The sequence below is a fragment of the Salmo salar genome, chromosome 11, assembly GCF_965601325.2.
Source record: "Salmo salar chromosome 11, fSalSal1, whole genome shotgun sequence".
Taxonomy (NCBI): domain Eukaryota; kingdom Metazoa; phylum Chordata; class Actinopteri; order Salmoniformes; family Salmonidae; genus Salmo; species Salmo salar.
In genome coordinates this window covers 108,587,566-108,613,772 of record NC_138301.1, presented here as the reverse complement: position 1 = coordinate 108,613,772, position 26,207 = coordinate 108,587,566, and the positions used below count along the sequence as shown (strand labels likewise).

Sequence of the window (26,207 nt, the reverse complement as noted above, 5' to 3'; positions counted from 1 at the left end):
ATGGATTACTGACCATTGCTCTGGATGAGTCGAAAAAGTATTTTGCTACTAGTGGAATATCTCTCAAGAATCAACCTTTTCCAGCAAATGCACTCCATGTAGCAAAATGTTATAAACATAATGGTAAAAGAAAACAGCACCTCATACAGAACAGTCCTGAAAGGGCCAGACAGAGATTTATTAGGTTTCATTTGTCTTTTATTAAGCACTTTAAACCAACAAAACAATCTCATAAAAATATGTTTTCCTATGAAAGTTTACTTTAATATCCTCCGTTTGAACACCGGTTTTGTGTTGATATATCAGTTTCACAATATTTCATGACATCATGGCCTCATTTCAAGGTTTTATTTATTAAAAAAAACAAAAAAAAAACTATCAGGAGTGAACAACTCCCCAAGAACCATCAGATCAACTGGCTTTCCTTACAGTGGCAGGTATGGTAATTAGTCAGAATTGCCCAGAAAGCGCACAGCTTGGTTCCCCTCATCGGATTCAACCACTAAAATAGACATAAATCAGTAGACACAGAACCCTCTATTCAAATTCAACCGGACGGCTTGATTCAATCTGTAGCATGATTGACATTTAAAAGGCAACGTGTCTGCGTTCACAGAGACGGCATATACGATAAATGCTGTATGTCAGCTCAATTGGAAATTAACTTGACATTTCAAATCGCACTATAGCGCTGAACTTCAGCGATACGGATTGAATCAAGCCCCTAACCTAATGAGTTCTTATCAACAGTCTCAGACATTTCAGCGATGACAACCAGTAGGACCATCAGTTTTTTTTGCGTTTGTGTTTCTTCTTTTGCTGCGAGCGTCTTTTCTTCTGAGGGCCTTGGTCTGACTCCAGGTTAATGCTGGTTCCTGTGACTGCCTGTCTGTTGTCCTTTATTAAGTCCTCCCGAGCAATTGGCTCAATGATGGCACCTAACTGGGTGACGACCTTTGGCGCTGTGATCTTCTGCACTGTGTTTTGGGTGTTCCAGGTGCGGCCAACAGGAGAACGGATGGTGCGCTCGAACTGTGTGGGGTTCTCAAATGGGAACGGTAACTGACACACCTGCAAGAGATGAAGAAAGAAGTTAATACAGAACTCATTATCATACTTTTTTTGGGGGGGGGGGGGGGGGGGAGACCATCCTCATCTGACAACGTCATATCTTTGTAGTAAATAGTACGCGAGCTAGGTCACCTGGTGTGCAGCAATGGAGGAATCCCGCTTCTCTGAGATTATGATGTTAGGGAGCTTTTGGTCTTGTCTTGGTGGAGGTGGAGCAACTTTTACCCGGAATCTTAAGTCGGTGAAAACGCAAACCACGTTAGGGGGACAAACTCAAAAATACCTTCACTAAGCCTGCATGATACTACTTGGAGCAGTTTGTCAAAAGACCACAATTCAATACCTTTGCCATCTACTTACCTCTTGCGTTTGCTACGAGAAGGTTGGAGACCGAGGCCCCCCCACTCTCCCCATCCAGGCAATGTCAGGTCAATAACCTTTGGCCTTCCTGCCTCCTCCTGTTTCCTTTTGTCCTTCAGGAAGTCGGAGACAACATCATCCCCTGCAAAGGCCTCTTTAATGATGACCCTCTGTTCCTCCTTGTCCTGAGATGGCAATACATGACAGAAAAGGCAGAGTTTCATTTCCCAGGTAACAGCATAGGATACATAAAGATCTTTTTGCAGGAAGGTGAGCTGATTGATGCATTGAAGTCTCCTGCAGATCGGAGGGCACTCATTTCAGATGCGCCTTGAAAAATACATGTATTGGTCTTTGAACTGTGTCCCTTACCTCAACATCCTCGACAGTTGTTGGAGCCAACGTCATTTCGATGACCTTTGCTTCCTTGGTCAGAACCTCATTGGGATCAATCATTTTCTTTCTCTTTCTCTTTTTGTCTGCCTGTTGAGTTGCAGACTGAGTGTCTGTTTCGTCTGTGCCCGGAGTCTGGGTGGTCAGAAGTGCTGTGTCACTGGCAGAGATGTCCTGACTGAGCAGCTCCACATCCTCCAGGGTCCTAACCCGCACCAGGCCCTCCTCCAGCAGGGCAGGGCTCTCCCCCTGGCTTACACCTGGGCCTGCCTTGGGCTGGTCAGCTGAAGGCTCCATGTGGTTCTTCACTAGCCCATGGAACAGGCTGGTGAACTTTGAGAGCCCAGCCTCATCAGAGATCTCTACAGCCTCTTCGTCATCTGAAATCTCTACAGCCTCTTCGTCATCGTCAGAGAACTCTAAAATCTCAGCTTTCTTCCCATCTGGAGTTTGAATGGAAAAGGAGTTGTACTTTGTGAGAGACAACACAAACACAAAACTGGGAACTTGTCCCACGGACATTTCACCCCTGATCATGATAGAGTGAAACTAATCTGCAAAGACCTGATGCTACATTGTGACACACTATATCAATCACTTGACCTTACCGTCATTCTCCTCCATAGACATAGGTGCAACCTCAACATCTTCAGTTTGACGCAATTTCCGCCTCTCCTCAAACCCTCTTAAAAGTGATTCTTCTTCAGTTTCCTCCATCTGCTCCTCATCCTCCTCTTGGTTGTCCCGTCCTTCCCCTGGTTTTCCCACTTCTCTGGGCCAAACAGGAGGATCTAAACGGTTGCTTTCCTCCTGCACCATAGGCTCTGTAGAAAGCTTGCCTCTCATCCATGGATTCACCTGGTCTAGTATGGGCTCTACGTCATTCACAAAGTCTGGCAAGGTCTCTGCTGACTCCTCTTCATCCTCCTCGTCTTCGTCAGCAGGGATTACCAACTTCTGGGTCAGATCTTTGTTCACTTCCAGCTGTTTCTGCATGGCTTTGCGAGCCTGGGGACCAAGAGAAACCAAATTAGTCTCCAATTTATTTCAGTCTCATGACACATACCTATGGCGATATATTTTTAACATTTTGATAGAAATGAAAGTAGTGAGTCAAACAAAAGTGTTGTGCAAATATAGAATGCAACTTTTAAAAAAAATATCTGTAAATTTGCCCGTATATACACACTGAACAAAAATATAAATGCATCAATTTAAGATTTTTACTGAGTTACAGTTAATAAAAAGGAAAATAATCTGTCAATTGATATAAATTCATTAGGCCCTAATTTATGGATTTTGGGTCACAGATACACTATACTTCTTTTTAAAGGTATCTGGTGTGACCACCATTTGCCTCACGCAGCATGACATCTCTTTTGCATAGAGTTGATGAGGCTGTTGATTGTGGCCTGTGGAATGTTGTCTCACTCCTCTTCAATGGCAGTGCGAAGTTGCTGGATATTGGCGGGAAATGGACCACGCTGCCGTACACGTCGATCCAGAGCATCCCAAACATGCTCAATTGGTGACATGTCTGGTGAGTATGCAGGCCATGGAAGAACTGGGACATTTTCAGTTCCCAGGAATTGTGTACAGATCCCTGCGATATGGGGCCGTGCATTATGCTGAAACATGAGGTGATGGCAGTGGATGAAAGGCACAACAATGGGCCTCAGGATCAGGATTGCTGTACATTCAAATTGCCATCGATAAAATTGTTGCCTCCCGATTGGCACCGTAGTCTAAGGCACTGCATCACAGTGAAGCTATGCCACTAGAGATTCTGCATCACAGTGAAGCTGTGCCACTAGAGATTCTGCATCACAGTGAAGCTGTGCCACTAGAGATTCTGGGTTCGAGTTCAGGCTGTGTCGCAGCTGGCCGCGACCGGAAGACCCATGGGGCGGCGCACAATTGGCCCAGCGTTGTTCCGGGTTAGGCCGGCAGGGATGTCCTCGTGCACTAGCGACTCCTGTGGCGGGCCGGGCGCAGTGCATGCTGACATGGTCGCCAGGTGTACGGTGTTTCCTCCGACACATTGGTTCAGCTGGCTTCCAGGTTAAGTGGGCATTGTGTCAAGAAGCAGTGCGGTTTGGTTGGGTTGTGTTTCGGAGGACGCACGGCTCTCGACCTTCGGCTCTCGAGTCCATACGGGAGTTGCAGCGATGAAACATGACTAACTACCAATTGGATACCACAAAATTGGGGAGAAAAAGGGGTAAAAATAAAATAAATAAAATGCAATTGTGTTCGTTGTCCGTAGCTTATGCCTGCCCATACCTCACCGCCACCATGGGGCACTCTGTTCACAACATTGAAATCAGTAAACCGCTCGCCGACACAACGCCATACACATGCTCTGCGGTTTAGGCCAGTTGGACATACTGCTAAATTCTATAAAACGTCGCCTCACACATCTTATGGTAGAGAAATTAACATTAAATTCTCTGGCAACAGCTCTGGTGGACATTCCTGTCAACATGCCAATTGCACGCTCCCTCAAAACATCTGTGGTATTGTGTTTAGAGTGGCCTTTTATTGTCCCCAGCACAAGGTGCACCTGTGTAATGATCATGCTGTTTAATCAGCTTCTTGATAGTCCTTCCACCTGACAGGTGTGACATATCTTGACAAAGGAGAAATGCTCACTAACAGGAATGTAAACTAATTTGTGCACAACATTTGAAAGAATTCAGCTTTTTGTGCATATGGAACATTTCTGGGATCTTATTTCAGCTCATGAAACATGGGACCAACACTATACATGTTGTGTTTATATTTTTGTTCATTGTAGTTTCACAGTATATCATGATCCAAAAGCCAAGGAGTCATCATTAAGGAAAACAGATTAGCAAATAAATGCAAGATAGCTTTTTTTCCTGGCTAATACAGTACAATTTACAAACATATTTCTTACTTTACAAACACAAGTGATCGAATATGTTTTTGTGAATGTGACTCCACAGATTACTTGTGTGACCGGCATTTTACATATTTGAAACTGGCATTACATTTTGACTGCCATTCCATATTTGTGAGTTTGTGCAGATTAAAAGCACAGCATCTATATTAGGGCTTCCTCAGGTGGGAGCCTTCTGGCAAAAGCAGTGCCCACAGAGCTGGAGTGGGCCCCATATTGGACAGGTCAGAGGTCAGCCCTCACACACACACACTTTTTAATGAAAAAAAAAAACCTACAGAATTTTAAACTAGAAATGAAATTGCCATCAACTTTGGTGACTGATTACATTATGTAAGATTGATAAAGAGTAGTATAAACAATTTACCGTTTGACCAGTCAGCATGTTTACATGCACACCATCTTTGCATTTTCTCATTGTCATTTGCAGATTATATTGATTTTAGTCTTGAAAAAAACGTTGGTATCTTTGTGACTCACTACTTATATTATAAACATTTTGATAAATTTCTATCTCCATATGATACCGCTCTTTTCTGAAAACACCAGTTCTCTCAAACTGCCCGCCATTAAAAAAAAATTGCTAATAAAATATTGCGACTGGTAACGTAATATCCTTTAAACAAACATCTAAAAACGGTTTAAAAGCACATTACCCCATCATCATATTTTGCCATGATGGCCTTGGACTTGGCCCATTTGCCACTGTTCTGGTGCTTCAGAGACATTCGCTCCTGTGGGAATAGAGATGAAACAGAAAAAATAAGCAGGTTTAATGCTAATAATCAGTTTATTCTTAGGTTCTTTCAAGTTGTTTCCATCACTCTCTTCTTTCATGTAAAGGTCTCACAAAGCCTACTACCTTCATTCTTGACAGTTCCATCTTCTTCAGTTCCTCCAAGGCAGCAGCAGGGTCTGTCTTAATCATTTCATCAAACTGTTTTAGATACTCCTTACGCATCACTTTCTTCTGTACCCGGTGGTATCTGGGGAAGAAATGGGAATGTTATTCATCCTGTAGTGCCTCTGATGTTCCCTTGCAGTGATGTTACACCATTCACATGCCACCTTCCTTCCACCATCTCAGTTAATCAACCTCCTCCTGGATCAGCTTTTACTTCGCATTGCTCATCCTCCAGCAGAATTTACAGCTACAGAAGTTAGGAATTTCTTCTCACCGCACAATTTAGGAAAATCACTATTGTAGTGCAAAATAAATAAAGCGTCAAACCCTCGTTAATATAGGGAACTACATGGTAAGGATATCAAACCCTCATTAATATAGGGAACTACATGGTAAGGATATCAAACCCTCATTAATATAGGGAACTACATGGTAAGGATATCAAACCCTCATTAATATAGGGAACTACATGGTAAGGATATCAAACCCTCATTAATATAGGGAACTACATGGTAAGGATATCAAACCCTCATTAATATAGGGAACTACATGGTAAGGATATCAAACCCTCATTAATATAGGGAACTACATGGTAAGGATATCAAACCCTCATTAATATAGGGAACTACATGGTAAGGATATCAAACCCTCATTAATATAGGGAACTACATGGTAAGGATATCAAACCCTCATTAATATAGGGAACTACATGGTAAGGATATCAAACCCTCATTAATATAGGGAACTACATGGTAAGGATATCAAACCCTCATTAATATAGGGAACTACATGGTAAGGATATCAAACCCTCATTAATATAGGGAACTACATGGTAAGGATATCAAACCCTCACTTTTTGCTTTTTATTTTTCTTTCCCTTTTGGCTTTTGCTTCATAATAAGACTGTAGTACTCTGGCTTTTTGGAGTTCTGCACGACGGATCTTGGCCTGCAAAAAAACGTAATGATGTATTATATATTGGTTGTAGATATGTGACAACCAAAAACCATTTAGAAAAACTCCCCAATTTGTACACCGTTGTTTTTCAGTACATTGTCCGTTTTGTCCACATACAGAACGAGGTCAATATCAGTAGTGCATGCAGGCCTTTGTCCTTGCCCAGCACCAACACACCATATTCAGATTATTTTACGCATCTGACCACATACTGGATGTCATGCTTGAGGCGGGGACTCACCTCCTCCAGACTCATGGCCCTGAGAGAAGCCTCGTCAGTGGGCGTCAAGACAGGGTCATTGAGAGGCTGCTTGTTCATGCGTAGGAGGCTGAATATCTCCTGTTCTAGGGGGGTTTGGGCCTTGAACATAAAATATGAATCTGAAATTAGTTTATAATCATGTTACACAAACAGAAAAATCGAAAGGATCTTTTTACACCCACCTTCCATCCAGCCACCACCTGCTCTATGCGTTTGGGGCCAGAGGGCTCCTGGTTCAGTGGGAATACCAGCTGTTCTGCCTTCTGGTTCTGTAGGACCACACTCTGCCAGCGAGACACCTCTTTCGACGTTTTCTCAAAAGCCACTTCTCTTTGGATCTGTACAAGAATATTTGTTCAACCCTCTGAGTTGTGAACAGTGGCCTGCATTCAAGACTAGACATCCAGCCTCTGTCGGTGGTCTTACCTTTTCTGTCTCCTTCCTGGTCAGGGGCGTCTCCATGGTGCTCTGGTTGTGTTGAAGGTTCTTCAGCTGCTTCTTCGTCTTGATTAAGGCACTGGGGGTCTTATCCAAGGTTCCAATGAGGTCAGACAAATTTATTTTGTCTCCTTCACCTGTCAGTCATACAGTTCAGACTCAGCTTATTGTTCAAACACATTTTGGATTTCCATCACGGTTCCTGGATCCTGTCATTACAGACATTTAACTTTCACAAACTGGCAAAAAATCTTGATAAATGCACAAGCCATTTTCAAATAAGTAAATCAGGTACATTTAGCATCATTTACCTTCGGCATTGACTGTGAATTCTGACACCTGAATGCTTGCTTCAGACCGTTCAGTAAGCTTCTTCCTGATCATAAGAACAATGCACATCAGACAAAAACCGGATCAAACATGACTACAAAAGCAATACAAGTAAAAATGTAACATTACATACTGGTGAATAATATAATGAATTGGTGGGCCAAATTCTCCAGTCCTCATTTCTCCTATATAACTCAAGAAGCCCAACTTATCTGGGAAGGTACTATAGGAGCACAATTTTCTGACATCTCTCACCTCTTCTTCCCCCCAAGCGAGCTGATGGCCTCCAGCAGCTTACAGTGTTTCCTCTCATCATCGCTGCCTCCCTGTATCAGACAAAACACACAGCAGGGCTCTACAGTCGTCCATTTTACTCGCATATGCACGTAAATATTTTGCAGTGCGACCCGGAAATTTCATTTAGGAGCACCAGTGAGTCTAAGAAAATGAAGGATTCTAGCGTTATTACCTGGAGACATTTTTTCCCGTGCTCCTAAATGTATTTCTGTATGCATACATTTTCAACTTAGGCGCACACATGCTCCTTGTACCCAAAATGAACCGACCAATACAGAATTCATGTGCTTTGAAAAGTCAGCTCATACTGATTCTCAATATAGTGACCTCCTCTTGCATGTTCCTCCTGCATGTTTCAAAAATTCCAAATAGACAGATAAGCTCCCGGCTTATCATTGCTCAAGATAATTACTGCAGGTGTGTGTGTGTATCCTACCTCATCCTCACTAGCACTAATGATGTCATCTGCCAGTGCACGTTGAAGCTCCTCGTCATCCTCGTCATCCATCCCCTGGACCACCGTCTCACGGGAACTGGAGTGGGGGACAAGAGCTACCTGTTATTTTGCACTTAGTGATCTTTTTATTCCATCAATATTTGACTAATCTACCAAAGACCATCATCATTAGCCCTGGAGTTCTGTGCAATGTGTAGTTAGCTAGCACACACACACACACACGTGGACACCCCTTCAAATTACTGGATCTGGCCATTTCAGCCACACCTGTTGCTGACAGGTGTATAATAATCCAGCACATAGCCATGCAATCTCCATAGACAAACATTGGAAGTAGAATGGCCTTACTGAAGAGCTCAGTGACTTTTAACGTGGCACCGTCATATGATGGAACAACTCAGTTCATCAAATTTCTGCTCTGCTAGAGCTGCCCCGGTCAACTGCAAGTGCTGTTATTGTGAAATGGAAATGTCTAGGAGCAACAGCAGCTCAGGCGCGAAGCGGTAGGTCACACAAGCTCACAGAACAGGACCACCGAGTGCAGAAGTGTCACAAGCTCACAGAACGGGACCGCCGAGTGCAGAAGTGTCACAAGCTCACAGAACGGGACCGCCGAGTGCAGAAGTGTCACAAGCTCACAGAACGGGACCGCCGAGTGCAGAAGTGTGTAGTGCGTAAAAATGGTCGGTCCTCGGTTGCAACACTCACTATCAATTTCCAAACTGCCTCTGGAAGCAACATCTGCACAATAACTGTTCATCCGGGGCTGCATGAAATGGGTTTCCATGGCCAAGCGATCACCATGCGCAATCCCAAGCGTCGGCTGGAGTGGTGTAAAGCTCGCCGCCATTGGACTCTGGAGCAGTGGAAATACTTTCTCTGGAGTGATAATCACGCTTCACCATCTGACAGTCTGAAGCTCCTCGGTTTGGTGGATGCCAGGAAAAGAGTGGAGGCTGTTAGAGCAGCAAAGGGGGGGACGCTTTGTTTACATATCTTGCACTACTCATCTCATATGTATATACTGTATTCTAAACTATTCTACTGTATCTTAGTCCGTTCTGCTCTGACATCGTTGTCCAAAGACAGTCTTAATTCATTCCTACTTAGATTTTTGGATACGTTGTGCAATTTGTTAGATATTACTTGTTAGATATTACTGCACTGTCGGAGCTAGAAGCACAAGCATTTCGCTACACCCGCTATAACATCTGCTAATCACGTGTATGTGACGAATACAATTTGATTTTAACTCCATAGTAATGCCCATGATTTTGGAAGGAGATGTTCGAAGAGCAGGTGTCCACATACTTTTGGTCATGCAGTGTAAGAAAAAAGTGCGACTAATTACTTGAAATGGAAGGTCGAGAGCCACTGATGGTGCCAAATACACCAAATCACGTTAGTTAGCTAAAATTAGCGATTTGGCTAATATTGTTTGCGGTCATGGTATGCTGTAGCGTTAAGGTTTTCCTTCACTGGAACTAAGGGGCATAGCCCCAACCATGAAAACAGCCCAGACCATTATTCTTCCTCCACCAAACTTTACAGTTGGTACTATGCATTCATTCGGGCAGGTAGCGTTTTCCTTTGGTGAGCCAGTTAGCTAGCTAAAACGCAAACGTTAGCTACTTAACGTAATTTGGTGTATTTGGCACCATCAGTGGCTCTCGACCTTTCATTTCAAGTAATTAGTCGCACTGTAAAGAATATCATTAGAGGCCGGAATTATTGAAAATGTGAGTTCAGTGCACAAACCTTGTCATCTTCATCGTTTCTCCACTCTTTCGTGCAGCTTTTGACTTGGCCATTTTGACTAGCAACTAGCTAGAAACACACGTGCAATGTAAATGCCGTATGGGAGTCAAGTCTGTCGTACGCTGTCGTAAAAGCGCCTGCTCCACAGCTGGCATGTTCGAGGACATCAATGCTGCGTACTACGCAGTTGGCACTCGTGGCCCAGATCTGCTGAAAGTGACAAGTGTGGGTAACTGGATATTTGGAGCACAGGTAGAACAATGAGGTTAGTTATAAAAAAATATTTGCTTGGAGTGTCTGAAAGTTGGCGTTGCAAAAGAAGTTGGTGGATCAACAGCGATGGGTGTAACACAAAAACAACAAAAACACATCAGTGGCTGGATCAACAGTGATGAGTAGCTTAATGTTTACATATCAGGCTAAGAGATCTAACGTAGCAGGTTAGGATAATTAAGGTGGTAGGTTAAGGTTAGGCTTAGCTAAAAATGATAGTTTTCAACAATCGACTAGTCATGCAGACCAATCAGCCACGCAAAACGGTCTTGAGTGACAACAAATCTGCCCAATTAGCTGATTCGCTTTCCATACACCCACTTCTCTTGATCCTCCCACTTTTGTTGACACGGCCACTTACAGACAGACACACTCCATTTATGCAGTTACCCATGACCCGAAGAATAATGCCAGGCTCTAATCATGACCATCCAGTTCAGTTTTTTTTTAAACGAGGCAAGTCAGTTAAGAACAAATTTTTATTTTACAATGACGGCCTACCCTGGCCAAACCCTCCCTTAACCCAGACGACACTGGGCCAATTGTGTGCCGTATGGGACTACCGATCACAGCCAGTTGTGATACAGCCCGGGATTGAACCAGGGTCTGTAGTGACACCTCCAGCACTGAGATGCAGTGCCTTAGACCGCTGCGCCACTCGGTAGTAGTAGTTCATAATTAATGACTTATCTTCTTCTGGAACACGAATTCCCACAAGTTTTTCCCTGAACTCTATCCTACTTACCACCAGTAGCGATTTTAGCATGTCAATCTTGGTGGGGCAAACTCAACAACAACAAAAAATTAAGATGCATGCCAGCAAAGCCACTACACAACACTAAACAATACATTAATTGCACTATACGGTGACAAACGGTGCCCACAAACTGTTAGGGCCTACATAAAGCTATCCCAACAGCAGAGCTTTCTTTTCAGCACAATGGAGTGAATCCTTACCACTGCTACACCTTGCTATCAGCGGAGCCTTGTCTGGCAGCGAAACAGTTCATATAGCTTCATTTACTGCCTTTTTAAAAAACATAGCTGATATGGCTGACTTGCCTAAACAAATGTGGTTTCTACTGACAATTGAGATGTACAAACTATGGCATAAGAGGACGACGAGCGCATAAGAGGCAATCCATCATTTCGATGAAGACATTAATGAGCAAGCTGGGATGGACGTAGTTATAGCTATTTGTTCAAAACTTTTGAAATGTACAGTGACAGAATTCAGAACATGGGCAATTCTTACAGTATTCTCCCTGTACACCAAGTCAGAACCGTAGGATAAATAAAGGGGGCATATAAGCAGACAATGAAAGCTCTTACAATATTCGATGATTACATTTCTCTAAAACAGGCTATAGGCAAAATGTGCACCACCAAGTCAGAACAGTAGGCTAAGTTATGAGGGGGAAAGGGAACAAATTATTAGGGTGAGGCACATGGGCTACTAACAGTTTACTACAGAACATACACTTAGTATTAATTTCTTAGTTACAGTATACATATCTCCCTGGCATATTACATAATTTATGCAGTAGCATAAAATACATTTTTGGACTCACCTTGTTGTGCTGTACTCACTTGAACAGAAAGGTGGCACGGAAGTCCTTGTGGGCAAATTTTGTCATCAAAGTCTGGCATTATCTGAATTTATGGTGTTTTCAAGACAAGTGGGAACTAGGAAAAACACAAGGTCGAATCATGATGTCAGTGATCTTCAGGTCGGAGCTCTAGAAAGAGGCCCGAGTTCCCGACTTGGAATTCTGAGTTGGATGACCGTTCAAAACGTATTTTCCAAGTCGGAGCTAGTTTTTTTCACAGTTCCCAGTTGTCTTGAACTCACTGAAGTCATGCTGGATTGACTGCATGGCCAATGTATTCAAACTTTTCTGGCCCATGGTGTTGAATGTTTATCCTTTTAAGCTTGGAAAAGAGACCAATAAACCCAGACTTGGACCACACTCCCACAACACTGAATAGCAGGCTAGTGATTGCTTTGCAACACTCGGAGTTAGCCACTGATTCCTTCCAAACCACTCATTGTTGAATTTGCGATTTCCAACTTGTTGTGTAACGTTTGTGTCCAATGGGCGATGAGCACAGATACGTTTTATCTATAATGTCCTCTTTATATGACAAGGTTTGAAAACGATTTGCCAGTAGATTGTCAACATGATTCATGATGATGACTGCTTGTCTAGCTTGCTAGCTAAGATTTTGAAAGTATGATGTTGACATGATCAGTCCAATCAAAGCTAAGGTACATATAATGTGATTTCCTCCCAAGTGGCGCATTGATCTAAGGTACTGCGTCGCAGTGCTAGAGGCGTCACTACAGATCTGGGTTTGATCCTGGGCTGTCGCAGCCAGCCGCGACTGGGAGACCCATGGGGCGGCACACTATTGGCCCTGTGTCGTCCAGGTTAGGGGAGGGTTTGGCCGGCAGGGATGTCCTTGTCCCATCACGCTCTAGTGACTCCTGTGGCGGGCCGGGCGCATGCACACTGACACGGTCGCCAGTTGGACTGTGTTTCCTCCCGACACATTGGTGTGGCTGGCTTCTGGGTTAAGCGGGCATTGTGTCAAGAAGCAGTGTGGCTTGGTTGGGCAGTGTCTTCGCCTCCCCGAGTCCGTACGGAGTTGCAGCAATGAGACAAGACTGTAACTACCAATTGGATACCACGAAATTGTGGAGAAAAAAATAAATAAACATACCCAGTTGTAATGTGGCTCATATAGTGAGGATAAATATAATAGTTGGGTTGTTTTCATGTCTTTTTGTACATAGTTTGTGTGGTAAAACAATGTATACAGCCATGTGATGGCTTTGAATTAATTCCATCATTTAATTCTGGAGAGGTATATAGTTTCCTGAACAGTTATATATAGCCAACTAGAAGGTATGATAATGCAATCAACAATAACTAATGTCTTGAATCATAAAATGTTTATTTTTTCTTGAACTAAAGATTTGAACTTCTATGGTCTGTGGATTTTTTTTTTTAACATGATCAAAACCACACTCTGCATAGGCTGACCATCAAAGAGTACATTTCACTAGTTGAAATTTTTTGGAAATCAGTGGCTTTAATGTAGTATGGACCTTTGAATTATTGAAGCATCAGGTAGCAACATATGGCTGGTCCACTAAGCAAATCCTTTAATGAAATAAAAACACAACATTACTTTCTGTGAAGTACAGGAAAGTACTAGTTTTTATTCCTTCATAATCAAACTTCACAAACAGCGTGAACTTGTACAATACCTCAGAGTGAAAATTACAAAAAAAGTGCTGGTAACATTTACAAAAAATCATCCTTACTTAGCAACAATCAGTTTATTCTTCCTCACTTTTTTTAGTCTTTTGTATTAAGGCTTAATACTTCTGTATAAAGTATATGCAAGATAAGTCTTCACAGTTTTTCGAAAAAAGTCACAATATTATGTAACATAATGAAGCTTTACGGCTATTTTTCTTTATAATAACAAATACACATCACTGGTAAATATACGTGAAATACAGGGCTTACTGTAAAATGGCAGGTAATGATACTGTTTGCTGAAATAACTTGCTTTCACACATTGATAGGAAAGGTTTGACATACCATTGTGATAACTGAAGGAGGAAGAAAGAACAAATAATTAGCATAAAAACTTGGGAGATCGCCTCCAAACTTTGGCACATCCCTTTAAACATTTTCACAAAATATATAAGGTTTATTTTGGAAATCATATGCACGGAAGAATAGCAAAACTGGCATAAGTGAAAACATGCTGTGTAGTAAGGTGATAAACCAGAGATATTACATAGCCAGTCTTTTCCACTCAGACTGACATGAATAAGGTGCATTTGTAAGACTCAAAGCATGTACTGTAGGTCTTTCTCTTAGATTTAAACAAACAAAAATAACTTAGAAATAGAAACTTTCAAAAAACATAAAAATAAAGTTGACCAAGTCTCGAGGCGACCTCTTGTAATCATGCATCTCCATGGGTTGAGAGAATGGTTGAATATCTCTTACTACAGTAATGCAGCTGTTCAGCTGTGGCATATGAAAAAAATTTTTAAAAGGAGAGCTGTATTTTATTTCTTATGTTATTTACTTATCTTTTAGAGTGTGGATATTCCACAGAGACGATTTACTGTGGAACATGTGTCTGTGATAATTTAGAAGAGTAATGAATGAGATGGAATCAAAAACTGAACGCAGTACAAAGCTGATATGTTCAGGGGATTCCCTAAGCTGCACTAGTTCAACAGATGGGAGCTCTAGCCCTATCACTTACCAATTTCACCCTCATGCATACTGTACGGTTAAAGTGACGCAAAACAAGCTTGCTTTAAATAGCCTACATCACAAAAGCAATTTGGTTTTAGTGCAAACACAATTGGCTGGCTTAAGCTTCTCAATAATAACAAGCTCACCAAGGAGATTACAAGAAGGCACATACTTATGCTTCCTCTAACACGCAACCTATTTAGACAAACTGCAACACCACAAAACGGTAGGCCTAATAACAGGAAAGCTAATATTTCCAGATACCAAAAATCATAGTTATCATGATTGCTATCATAAATGATTGATGATTTAAAATGATCAATAAAGAACATTTAGGCTTCAACAATATTTCACCCCACTACTCTTGCTGTCTATTTTCTTATGGATAATTATGAATTACAATATATGTGGGTGGACTTTGACTCTTTGGATGGCTAAACTGATGTTACAATTGACAAGGAAAGTTGCATTTCCCATCCATCAGTGTTTTACTTCACAAATGTTGTAGTCTTTTTTTCACAACTATTTTTAATCAATAATTTCCTAATGAACTTTGAACTGACCTTGAATCTTTACAGATCATATGAGTGTTTTAAAACAAAAATGACTAAATCAGTGAAGAAAACTGTATGTTTTAACATGGAGGAAGTTTAATGTCTTATGTTGGAATCCTTTGAAAAATAAATGTGTCTACATAACATAAACCTTTTTTACCTTTTGTTCAGTTATCTTTTTGATGAGGACATTTTACAATGATTGCATGTTTATGGGATATGTTGTAACTCTCCTCTCCTTCCTGTCCCTCATTTAGGGCTAGTAAGAGCCGTTTCATTTTCTCCAACACAATCACAAGAGGAAACTATGCACCTCAGACTCGGACACTTCTGATTGGTCAAATATGTCAACTCTAAACAACAATGTGTGCGTGTCCAAGTTCATAATGTGCGTCTCAAAGACAAGTTTCCATTCTGTACCTTTACACAATTTTTTTTCCCAACAAACTTTTCAAATATCACCTTTTACACAGCATTACCCCTGTGCACAGACAGCTCTCTTATTTCAGATACTGTGGCTTGAAGAATGTGTCAATTGTTCTGTGTCATATTGCTTTCCATCAACGAAGACCAAAATATGTTTAGTGCAAATCTCTTTTCTGGTTTGATAAGTGGTAGTTGGCTCTAAAAAAAGACTTTGACATTAAGGTCACTACAGGGTTCAATCTATATGTTTGATTGACATAGTAAGACAACATATACCGAGTGGTTTCTTTTGATTAATGAATTGCTATTAAGTGGTATCCCTTTTGATATTTTAGCATTTACTTATTTTGTTAGAATAGGGAATTTTGAAATTGTTATTGTATAATTATGATGGCCAGATTTTATAAGCCTGACAAATGCAACATTTTGGCAGATATATTTCAGCACCTTAATATATTTCAGCACCATCGATTAAATGGTGGAAATATCATTTCCAATCAGAGAAGTCACTATTCCTTCTCTAGCAGGTTGGACCCTCTCTGTCTGTCAGGTAATGGGTGCGATAAGGCTGTATTCTGTGCAGTCGGATAATGTCTCTCATATAATAGCTCTCAACTTGGAAATGTTGGAAAACTCACTCCAGTCCAGTGTTTGACAAGTCAAAGTATGAAACGTCCTTGTAGCCTACCTACATACATAAAAAACTCATCACCTATTTCAAAACAGCAGTCATACATTTCAAACAACGTTGTTTCATAACAGTAATAAAAATACCAACCAACTTGGAGCACACATAAAAGAAAACAAACTGAAAAAACAACATTACTGCAGCATATAAATCAGGGTTGCTTATTTGTGATGTTAACTACCTTTACTACAACAGCTCCACTTCTGCCAAGTTTATTATTCTAATATATAAGGAGTATTTCATCAGGAAGATAAAGAAATCACAAGCCAAAGCAGGCAACAAAACCTAACAAAAGATTCTTAATTAAATACATGTTCATACACACACACACACACACACACACACACACACACACACACACACACACACACACACACAACATATATATATATATATATATATATATATATATATATATATATATATATATATATATATGTAAGTGCAACTTATTTTTCACTGCAGGTACATTTCTTAAATAAACAGCTTTAAGATATGGCAGGAAAAAGCTTGAATATCTGATTAAAAACCTAAGCTTTCTGTAACATAAATCTACACATGTACTGTGGGAGCATACTGACTTTCTGATTCATCACTGAGTGGATCTTACAATGTCCAATGTAGACACTGACTTTATGCAACTACCACACTAAAGAAGCATAGCCCAAATAACTAATCATATTTCAAACATCCAGCTTGAAAAAAAACTTTCAAATTATGTCATACCTCCACAATAAGTGACATTTTACTAATACAAATTTTCCAACGGGTTACATTTTTCTTTGATATGAACAATTCATATTACAACAAATATATCATGTAGTAATCAACATCATGTACTGTATGCTACCAACTGATAAGAAATTTGGTCCAACTCATCAAAGATGTTAATACAACTCAATTAATAGTAATATCTTTACACTGTTTTGTTGTTTATGCCTTAATTATTCATCAAATGTCAGCTGGCTTTTGGGTTTAATGCTCTCTGGGGCTAATGTATCTGTAGCAGGCTCTAGGTAAGCCATCAAAATGTTATAATATCGTATTGTGGGATAAAACATTTGCCCTTAAATCAGATTTAGGCCTCTTTGTGTTGCTTGGTTCGGTTGTTATGGGCAGCGGCAAGTTTAATCTTTCTACTCTTTTACTCAATGGCATCAACACATTGCAAAACAAGTATGTGCAAAAGCAACTAATATTTTGGTCCACCTCAAAGTTTGAAAAAACAGTCTAAATTCGGTATGGATCTTCCACTATATGTTTGAATAACATTTTGAGACAGATGTCTTTAGAATATTAGTCAGACAAATAGATAAATTGTGCATGGCATGTTAATTTAGTATCAGTTCTCCACTAATCCAGTGCATTTAGTTTATCAGAGAATAAAAGCTTTGAAATCAACAATACGGCAGGAAGAAATCAATTACTGAAAACTGGAATAACAGACAAACGGATTAAACAAAGATAAACGGATCAATCAAACAAAATCAAATGTGTATTGGAAAGGCCTAAATCAATTTGCTAAGTGTGTGTAGAAAAAAGAACTCATGGATATTGAGTATTAATTTTAAGCAGAGGAACAATGCAACATTTACAATCTTATTCATGTTATAACATGCTATAGTTCTACAACAACTACTACGGGTCAGGTTTCTTTTTATATTTTGCTGAATTTCTTTAGAAAAGCTATTTTGGTCTACAGTAGGCACATTAACACAACAATTAAACTACAGTCTACCAATAGTGATCAGAGGACAAAACGCAGAAAAGCATTTTCACAAGCATCCTGTCTTGAGTATCAAAGAAAATATCATTTTAGCTATCTTGCCAGATTTTAACAAATACACATTTTTAGGAACTTACATCTTGGTAGTCTTTGTTATCCTTACACAACAGATAATGTTCTTTCTGCTTTAAATTCAGACACTGTGATATTCTTATCATTCTTTGGTGTTTACAGAAACAAGCATATGTCATCCAACATGTTCAACAGCCCCCTGATGGTTTGGTTCCATATCACAACAAATCATTACTTCCACCGGCACCTTTAACAACACCAAGCAACGTATTGTAATGGAAGCTCTGCATGTCCAAACTAATTATATATGATTGCATGCTGATTGAGACCACAAGTATGTGTGGAACACGGCAGAAAGTGGGCAGAAATATGTTCACCAAACCTATTAGGTAAAAGAGAGACAAACGTAGAAAAACATATGGGTAATACAGTGCAGTGCATGTTGCTTAGTCTCACCATAGACATAAATTATCTTTTGGACATGTGAGAAGTGCAAGAGACCTGCTGAAAGCCCCAAGACAATTATTCAAGGTGCTAAGCAAGCTACTGTTGAGGCTCTTTTATTCAGCACCTTCTGGATGACTCAGTATTCTCCGTAACTAAGAGACAACATTTAAGGGAGAGTTTGAGATATATTGCATATGAAACACAATCCGATAGGTAGAAGGACACACCATGTTCCAGAAGAACACACCATGGTAGCAAGCAGGCCATTTTCCTTTATGCAGGGGCATATTCTGCACTATGGTTAGAAGCTAAAAAAAATCCAATGATGGGACCATCAATGCCAGAGATGCTGAGCAGTGCTTTTCTGAGACGGATCTGCAATCATATACAGTTTAGCAAGCCAGTGACACTACAATAAACATAAATGTGAGGATGATTATTGTGGAGATTCAACTAAACGTTGAACTTAGAGGAGAAAATGTCACATGACAAAATAACCAGCAGAACAGAAAGTAATGAAAAGGAAGTCATTGATCTGTTGTCCTGGTAAGGCTATTGGGGTCACATCATTTGTTACAGTCTGAAATAATCGACAACATAATCTCGTAGAGTGAGGCCAGACTAGGTACAGGAATGTTCTGGACATTACAGGAATGTGCATATTTCAGATATGCTTCGGGTATTGGGTCCTAATAATTTATGACACTAACTTTCCTTATCAATTCAAGGTAGATAGACACACAATTGGTGAATATTGATTCCAAATCATATTGTAGAGTAACACTCTCATACAACGATAGATTATGACAAGACTGCTGAAGAAGCGGGGTAGCGATCTGATTCTTGTTTACAAGGACACTTTTAATCACAGCTAGCACTCAGACAAAATGCTTGGTACTCTTCAAGTAAAACTTGATTGCACTTTCTAACTGATATTGCTGTGGTGTTGTAGGCTGCAGTAGCTGAAGCAAATATAGCACTGCACTGATGTCACTGATCAAGTACAGTAACATAGCGCACACGTGTAGCTAGCTGCAGGGACCGAGTAGCATCATTGATTGCTAGGTCTGAAACATTCCGACCAGCACAAAGACAATAGTATAAACTTTATCCATCATTATGAGCTACTACCAGAGAACAAACACAAGGAATGTGCTCAACTGACTGCCATGTCTTATGTGAGATCATAATCACTGTATTCTGATAGAACAGCTAGGCTATGTCTAAGGGCAACATTTGATTGTGGTAGGTATTTTGCATCAAAACAAAAATCGAAAGCTAAGAAAATAAGTGGTTTAGTGACTACTATTTATATTATTTTTAACAGCAAAAGCCCCCCAAATGTAATTATAGACATTCAGTGTGGCAGAAGAATGATAGCTAGTCCTGATAAGCCAGAAGTCATGACAATGTCGGTGTGCTTACAAACCTGGGCAAACTACGCAAAACTATTTAAAATCCTTCGGATCACACACCTGTAGTTTTAGACGAACAAAACAATGTTGTGTTTTTGTAATGGCAAACATGAAGATAGGGACTAGCTACTATATCATATTAATACACATGCTTACTCATTGTTTTAATGAAGAAGAGTTAGTTGAATGCCTCATGGCTAGGCCCCTTAAAGCAAACCTGTACTACAGTTAATGAAGTCCAGTTGTTTATCTTCGCTGTTTTCTCCTATGTACTAGTTACAAAACTAAGTATGTCAGCAGGAAATAATAACAAATCTATCTTATATAAATAGAAGATTTGAGGCGGATAAAGATATTTTAAAGGGCTTTCTTAGGATGCACTGTGTTATGACTGTGACCAACATTGCTGTTATAGTAGTATAAATATTGTTATCATTTGTGTATAGATTATCATGTGTATATAGCTACTGTATATATTTGGAAAATGTATGGTAGGAGAGCAAAACTACTTTATGAAGATTTAGTATAGTAATGTATAAATAGGCACTTGATAGCTAAGCATACTCCTTATATCCCTCAAAGCATATTCCTATAGTTACAGTTCTGTCTGTATCTCAAACGCTTTCCATTATATGTGTTAAAGTTGTTGATGAAGAACATTTTGATTAAAAAAACTGTGTATATATACTTTAGATTCAACTTATATTATGTAGTTGGACTGTATCTGTATAATGTATGCCAGCAGGTTTACTGTCATGGTAATTGTTAGTTTCTATCTGAGTTACTATGTGTTACTACTCTAGGTGAGTGAATAAAATGAATGTGAGGACACTGAAGGAAAGTAAATCGGGAGCTGTAAGATAAACAGCATGGGTATTTCTCTAAAAGCCTGCTTAGTCACAAGAGCTATACTAGTAACTGATCACATCACATTAGTCTTAGCACTACATTTGTTATATTTTCCAATTTTTTTTCCAACTGAACGTATAGTATCTCCCATTTGAAAAGAGGGTTCATGTCCAAACAAAAGATAGGCGCTTCTGACCAGCTATGATGTCTTACTGAATGGCTGTCTATCCTTTGTCCACTAACTAAAAACTATTTACAAACGCACTGGTACATAATGGTTGCAAGAAAAACAGGCAAATTAAAGCCCTGGAACACACAAGCACATAGAGGATTCAAACACACTGCAAAACTGATCCTGTGTCTCTACACTTAAGTAAAAACGTGAAATATAAGAACATGACAGTTAAAACACCAAACGAAAAGCTGTAGGCTTAATTCTAAGTAATTCTATACCTGTGAATATATTGTATAGCTGAAAAATACATTATGTTATAGTAATCTTACAAACATAAATTCTAAATTCTTTCTTGACTGTATAGTATATAAACCAAGGACAACAACGACAGGGGCGTATTTCAGGGTTGCATTGCATGTTTTCCCAACTTTTTAACTGACTATTAATTGAACACAATGACATCAGCCACTGGTACAATAAGTTAATCAAACAAAAGAGAGATATGACAAGAACGGCCAGGGAGGGACTGCCGACAAAACATGGCGTTGTCGGAAAACAAATCCTGGAAAGTTCTTATGTCATGTCAATTTATAGTATCATAAGATGATACTAATGCTAAACGTCTGCTTGTAAGTCACACACAGGTATAAGTGTGGTCAACCATCTATGGGCAGGGGAGAGCCAACAGGCCTATACCTCAGTATTGTCAAAGATTATGTTATGTTTCCAATGAACCTTTCTCGTGAGCTGTGTGATAATATGGATGATTTATATAGCCCAAATCCACTCGCGAGATATCTCAAAACCAACATTAAACTATTCCTTTGCTATTATCTTTTTTCACAACCTATGACAACGAGAAAATGATGTACTTTAGAAAAACATCTACAGTCAATAGTGCATTTGATTAATTTATTACATAAATATCATTTAGGCTGACTGTAAGAGAGTGGTCAAAATAATGCTAGATTATCTCACTGATAATACATTTGGAAGCAACTATAGTCTGGTCTTGGTTTCATAAGAAATAAGTGATGGTTAAATTGTTTAGCATTCATTATTCTGTTTCTGAAACTGAAGGTTGGACTTAGTTCACAGTGCATGGTTCTTACTGTGTTTACTGGGACTAACTTGATGAATGTACTGCTCTGCCTAGCTGGTTGACCATTTCTATATTATTCCATAGAGCAGACAACACCACCACCACAAGCAACACCACCACCACCTCCACCACTACTACCTCTACCACCACCACCACCACCACTACCACCACTACCACTACCACCACCAACAACAACTGTATGCCAGAGCAATAACATGTGATCAAAATAGATCTCAGCAGTTCCTTACATACTGTAACCATCTGTTAAGGACTTTGTCTCATCAAACATGAGACTACAGAGTCCTCTAAGACTACAGACACAATTAACCTTGTATGCAGCCATGCAGTTCCTGGTCTTTCAGAGTAGCAATGGGAGCAACAGAGTAGAAGCATTTCTAGGCTTGTGTTCCCGATAGAGACCTCTGCAGCAGAGGATAACAAACTGCGGCCCAGTCACAAGTCACATATATTGTTCCCTTTACTTGACAACCACATGCTATTTCAGTGACCAGATGGAAACTCTATGAAACATAATACAAGGCCCTCGCTCTGATGATATGAGGAAACTCTGGGATTGATTACTAACTAATAGCCCTCATCACTTCCTTGTTTTCAATTTGAAAGAGACAAAGATAGAATACAGTGAAGATGATAGAAGAGTATTATTAGGTAGGCCTTATCCAAATATCAACCAGCTGAAGCTAACTAAAGCACTAGGCACAAAATGCCATGCACTTCTTCCACTCGGGGCAATGTATTTACCACTATCAATATTTGATCAATAGATGTCTTTGTAAATGTGCACAACAAATGTGTTTATTAGCCCAAGAGGGTTAGCTAAAGCTGCGTCTCACAGTACCTGCACTGCATATTGCAAAGGAAGCCCTACAGTTCAGGTATTACACCTCCACTTGGGACACCAACAGTTTGATTATACAACACACAAACACTCACACAGACAAACACAAGAGATGCAGACTTGTGTACAATTTACAAATAGCAAATAATAGCTGCGTACAATCTCCCACCCACCCTGTAATTCCTAAAGAAACTTGTTCTAAAAAAACACATCATTTATGTCCACGGACACTATAAAATATTTTTTTCTTTTTGGGGAGGGATTTCGTTTGGCATGAATGCTTTTGTATGAAAATTCAGCATCTGTTCTAATGTATGCAATGGGATGACTGCTGTTGAAGGGGATTACCTCTTGAAAAGAATACATTAACAGGATGAAAACAGAGACAAGCTCACACGATGGATCACATTTAAATAGAACTAAACGCTTGTACAAGTAGATAGATATAATAACAAGAGATAACAAAAGCTAAGAAACATAAAATGACCTTATCGTAAAATGGAATAAAGCTATTCTAACACGTTCATTCTACAACAAATTATTAGATAAAAAATGATTATTTTTCTCTAAAACTATAACATCTCTGGTAACAGTAGTGCACTTATCGGCTCAAGCAGTGCAACATATAGGCTATGCAAGAAAATAATGCAGTCCTCTTATCAAGCTTTTAAGAAAGATGTTTTCCTTTAAAAAATGAACAAATGAAAATAATAGAATTTCATTTATTAAGTAAAACAATAAAATATTAAGCACAGGCATTTGAAGAAAATGTGCAAAGCAGCACTTTGTTTTTATCTACAACATATTGTTTTCAGACTGTACTGTAATTCTGGTAAGTTACTATCTCGTCATGGTAACTAAAAAGGTGTGTCTACTCAAAGAAATGAGCAAAATCTTCAGATTGCAGTTGCAGGCAGACGTGTTTGTCTTATTTTGGATAAAATGCATGAACAGTAAGCCAAATATCAGAGCAGAGCCTTTGAGTGACGTTACACTTGAATGACATCCCCTTGCCTTACTCCCAAATCTATTCTGTACACACTGTGTCTAGGTATCTGTGAAATCAGGAATGTATCTTATTGTCTTGGAAGTCCATCTGCAAGTTGTGTTATATTATGAAGTAATTATTGACCAGGGTATATGTTATTGTGGTTTCTTTTGCCTCGTCTGTCTCGGTGTCTGTATTAAATGTCCGAACGTGACATGCCATTTGGGCCACCAGGTGGAGCTAACATTTCAGGAGTAGTGCATTTTAGTTTCTCCACCTGCTCAAATAGCTGTGTCATGTCCATAGGAACAGGATATACAGAGATTTAGGACATACAATTATATTTTTGTCCAATGCAAGTTCACAGAATCACTCAATTTACCGGTAATCTATTTGACAGCTGTCTTCAACTATCCTGGTAAACCATTCCATTATCAAATAATATATTTTAGTTTCTTAATTTAAACGTTAATAGTAAAATTGACCAATCATGTTGTAATCTACAGCTGATAACAGTCTGGTGCAAATTGCGAAGCAGCAGTCACGATGAGTCTGGTGGCATACTCAATCAAGCCTGCTACAACTGCACATGTCAAATCCTCTTCATAGAACTAAACAATCATTTATAACCTCATTAAGTCAAGAAGAACCTTTAGTCTTTTGTTATGTCACATGTTGTAAATGGAAGAGGTCTAATAGCCTTAACAGTCTTCTAAGATATTAGTGGCAGTGTATGCAAATGAAATAAACTCCTAACAATATTACATTTTTGCTCAAATACTGTCTTATCAACAACCCTAATTTTGTAAACTTAACCTGAACCATTAAAATGCATGGACAATAACACATATACTAAATACCCATTTCTATACCCACTCACAGGAAGTTACATCTCAGTACAATTATTAATATAAATTTGTACCTTCACAACAGCTGTATTGTAATCCCTCAATACCTTAATAATAATAAATAAAAACCCAGTGTCAAATTAATTACTCTCCTTTTCTTACCCTACAGAAGAAGGCAAACTTGTGACCAACAATATTTTTTAGAGGGAATCTTTAGCCCAAGCCAGATTTTTTATATTTTTTTGTGAAAATTATACCACAGTAAGCTTGGACTCCTAATAGTGTCCAAAACGGTCAATATGGGATTACATTTACCATGTTCCAAATTCCATGGCAATGTTTGCACACGCACACACACGCACACATACAAATACACACGCACAAGTACACACATACACAGATTAACACATACACTCATACAAAGATATATTTATACTGTATATAGGTGTGTGAGTTTGAATTTGTGTATGTGTGTGTGTTTCTTTCATAGGCCTTTCGGTAGTGTTCAACACATAAATCAGTATTTTAGGAAAGCATACATTTAGAGGCCTGTAGTAAGGATCCATCCAGTGGATCAATATCAAACTACAAAGCCTTAAGGCCACCATCTTGTTTTTCTTTTAGAATAACAAAAAAAAACTCATTTCTGGGAAACTTAATGTGCCAGTGTCTATACTGATTATTCTTCATGCCTCAAAATAAAAAAAAATCTAGTGCCATTTTTCTTTTTCATTTAATATTTTTTAAAGAAGTGTATCTATTTGTACTTATCCATCGGAGACATGCATTCGCATGTGGTCATTGAAGTGCTCAATTTGGTCGAACTTGGCAGGGCAGACGGAGCACACGTAGGTGGTCCCTTCTTGGCAGCTTGCCTCCGCAGCCACACCCACTCCTGGTCCGACCCCACCCCCTACTCCTGCGCCACCGCCGACGGGCATGGCGAGGGCCACCACGCCGGCGCCAGGTTCGGGCACGGGCATGGGAATGGAAACGGGGCCACCGGCGCCTGCTGCCCCAGACAGCCCTGTGACGGCGCCCCCTGTGCTGTGCAGAGCCATGTGTCTCTCCAGCAGGGTCTTGTGAGAGAACTTCTTCTTGCAGATGTAGCACTCATAGGACTTCTCTCCACGGTGCAGCCGCATGTGGACGTTGAGGGAGCTCTTTTGGGTGAAGCGTTTGTTGCAGATGCTGCACTGGTAGGCACGCACCCCTGTGTGAGTGACCATGTGTTTGATTAGGTAATCCTTCAGGGAGAACGAGCGCCAGCAGATGCTGCACTGATGTGGTTTCTCACCTGGATGTACAAAGAAGTCACAGTCATTAGGAGGAAAAAGGAGACAGAA

General features: G+C 39.8%; 2 protein-coding genes across 3 annotated transcripts in view; both read right to left on the bottom strand.

Moving 5' to 3' along the window:
* Nucleotides 1–176: 176 nt before the first annotated feature.
* Nucleotides 177–10,303, bottom strand: si:dkey-251i10.3 (U3 small nucleolar RNA-associated protein 14 homolog A). The gene is made up of 15 exons (XM_014129339.3): nt 10,151–10,303; nt 8,372–8,468; nt 7,894–7,964; nt 7,620–7,684; nt 7,297–7,445; nt 7,053–7,208; nt 6,850–6,969; nt 6,505–6,599; nt 5,610–5,733; nt 5,404–5,481; nt 2,433–2,832; nt 1,804–2,267; nt 1,432–1,616; nt 1,204–1,303; nt 177–1,071 (listed from the first exon to the last, which is right to left on the bottom strand). Exons 1-15 carry the CDS (start codon nt 10,201–10,203, stop codon nt 787–789), a joined length of 2,442 nt encoding a protein of 813 aa, XP_013984814.1. The 5' UTR covers nt 10,204–10,303; the 3' UTR covers nt 177–786.
* A 3,315-nt stretch (nt 10,304–13,618) lies between these two features.
* The window catches only part of zbtb20 (zinc finger and BTB domain containing 20), a 54,483-nt gene continuing 41,894 nt past the window's right edge, over nt 13,619–26,207 (bottom strand). For both annotated transcript variants that reach the window (XM_014129337.3, XM_014129335.3), the window contains one exon: nt 13,619–26,158. In XM_014129337.3, the coding sequence (XP_013984812.1) occupies nt 25,629–26,158 (530 nt within the window). In that variant the 3' untranslated portion in view covers nt 13,619–25,628. The remainder of the gene's footprint in view (nt 26,159–26,207) is intronic.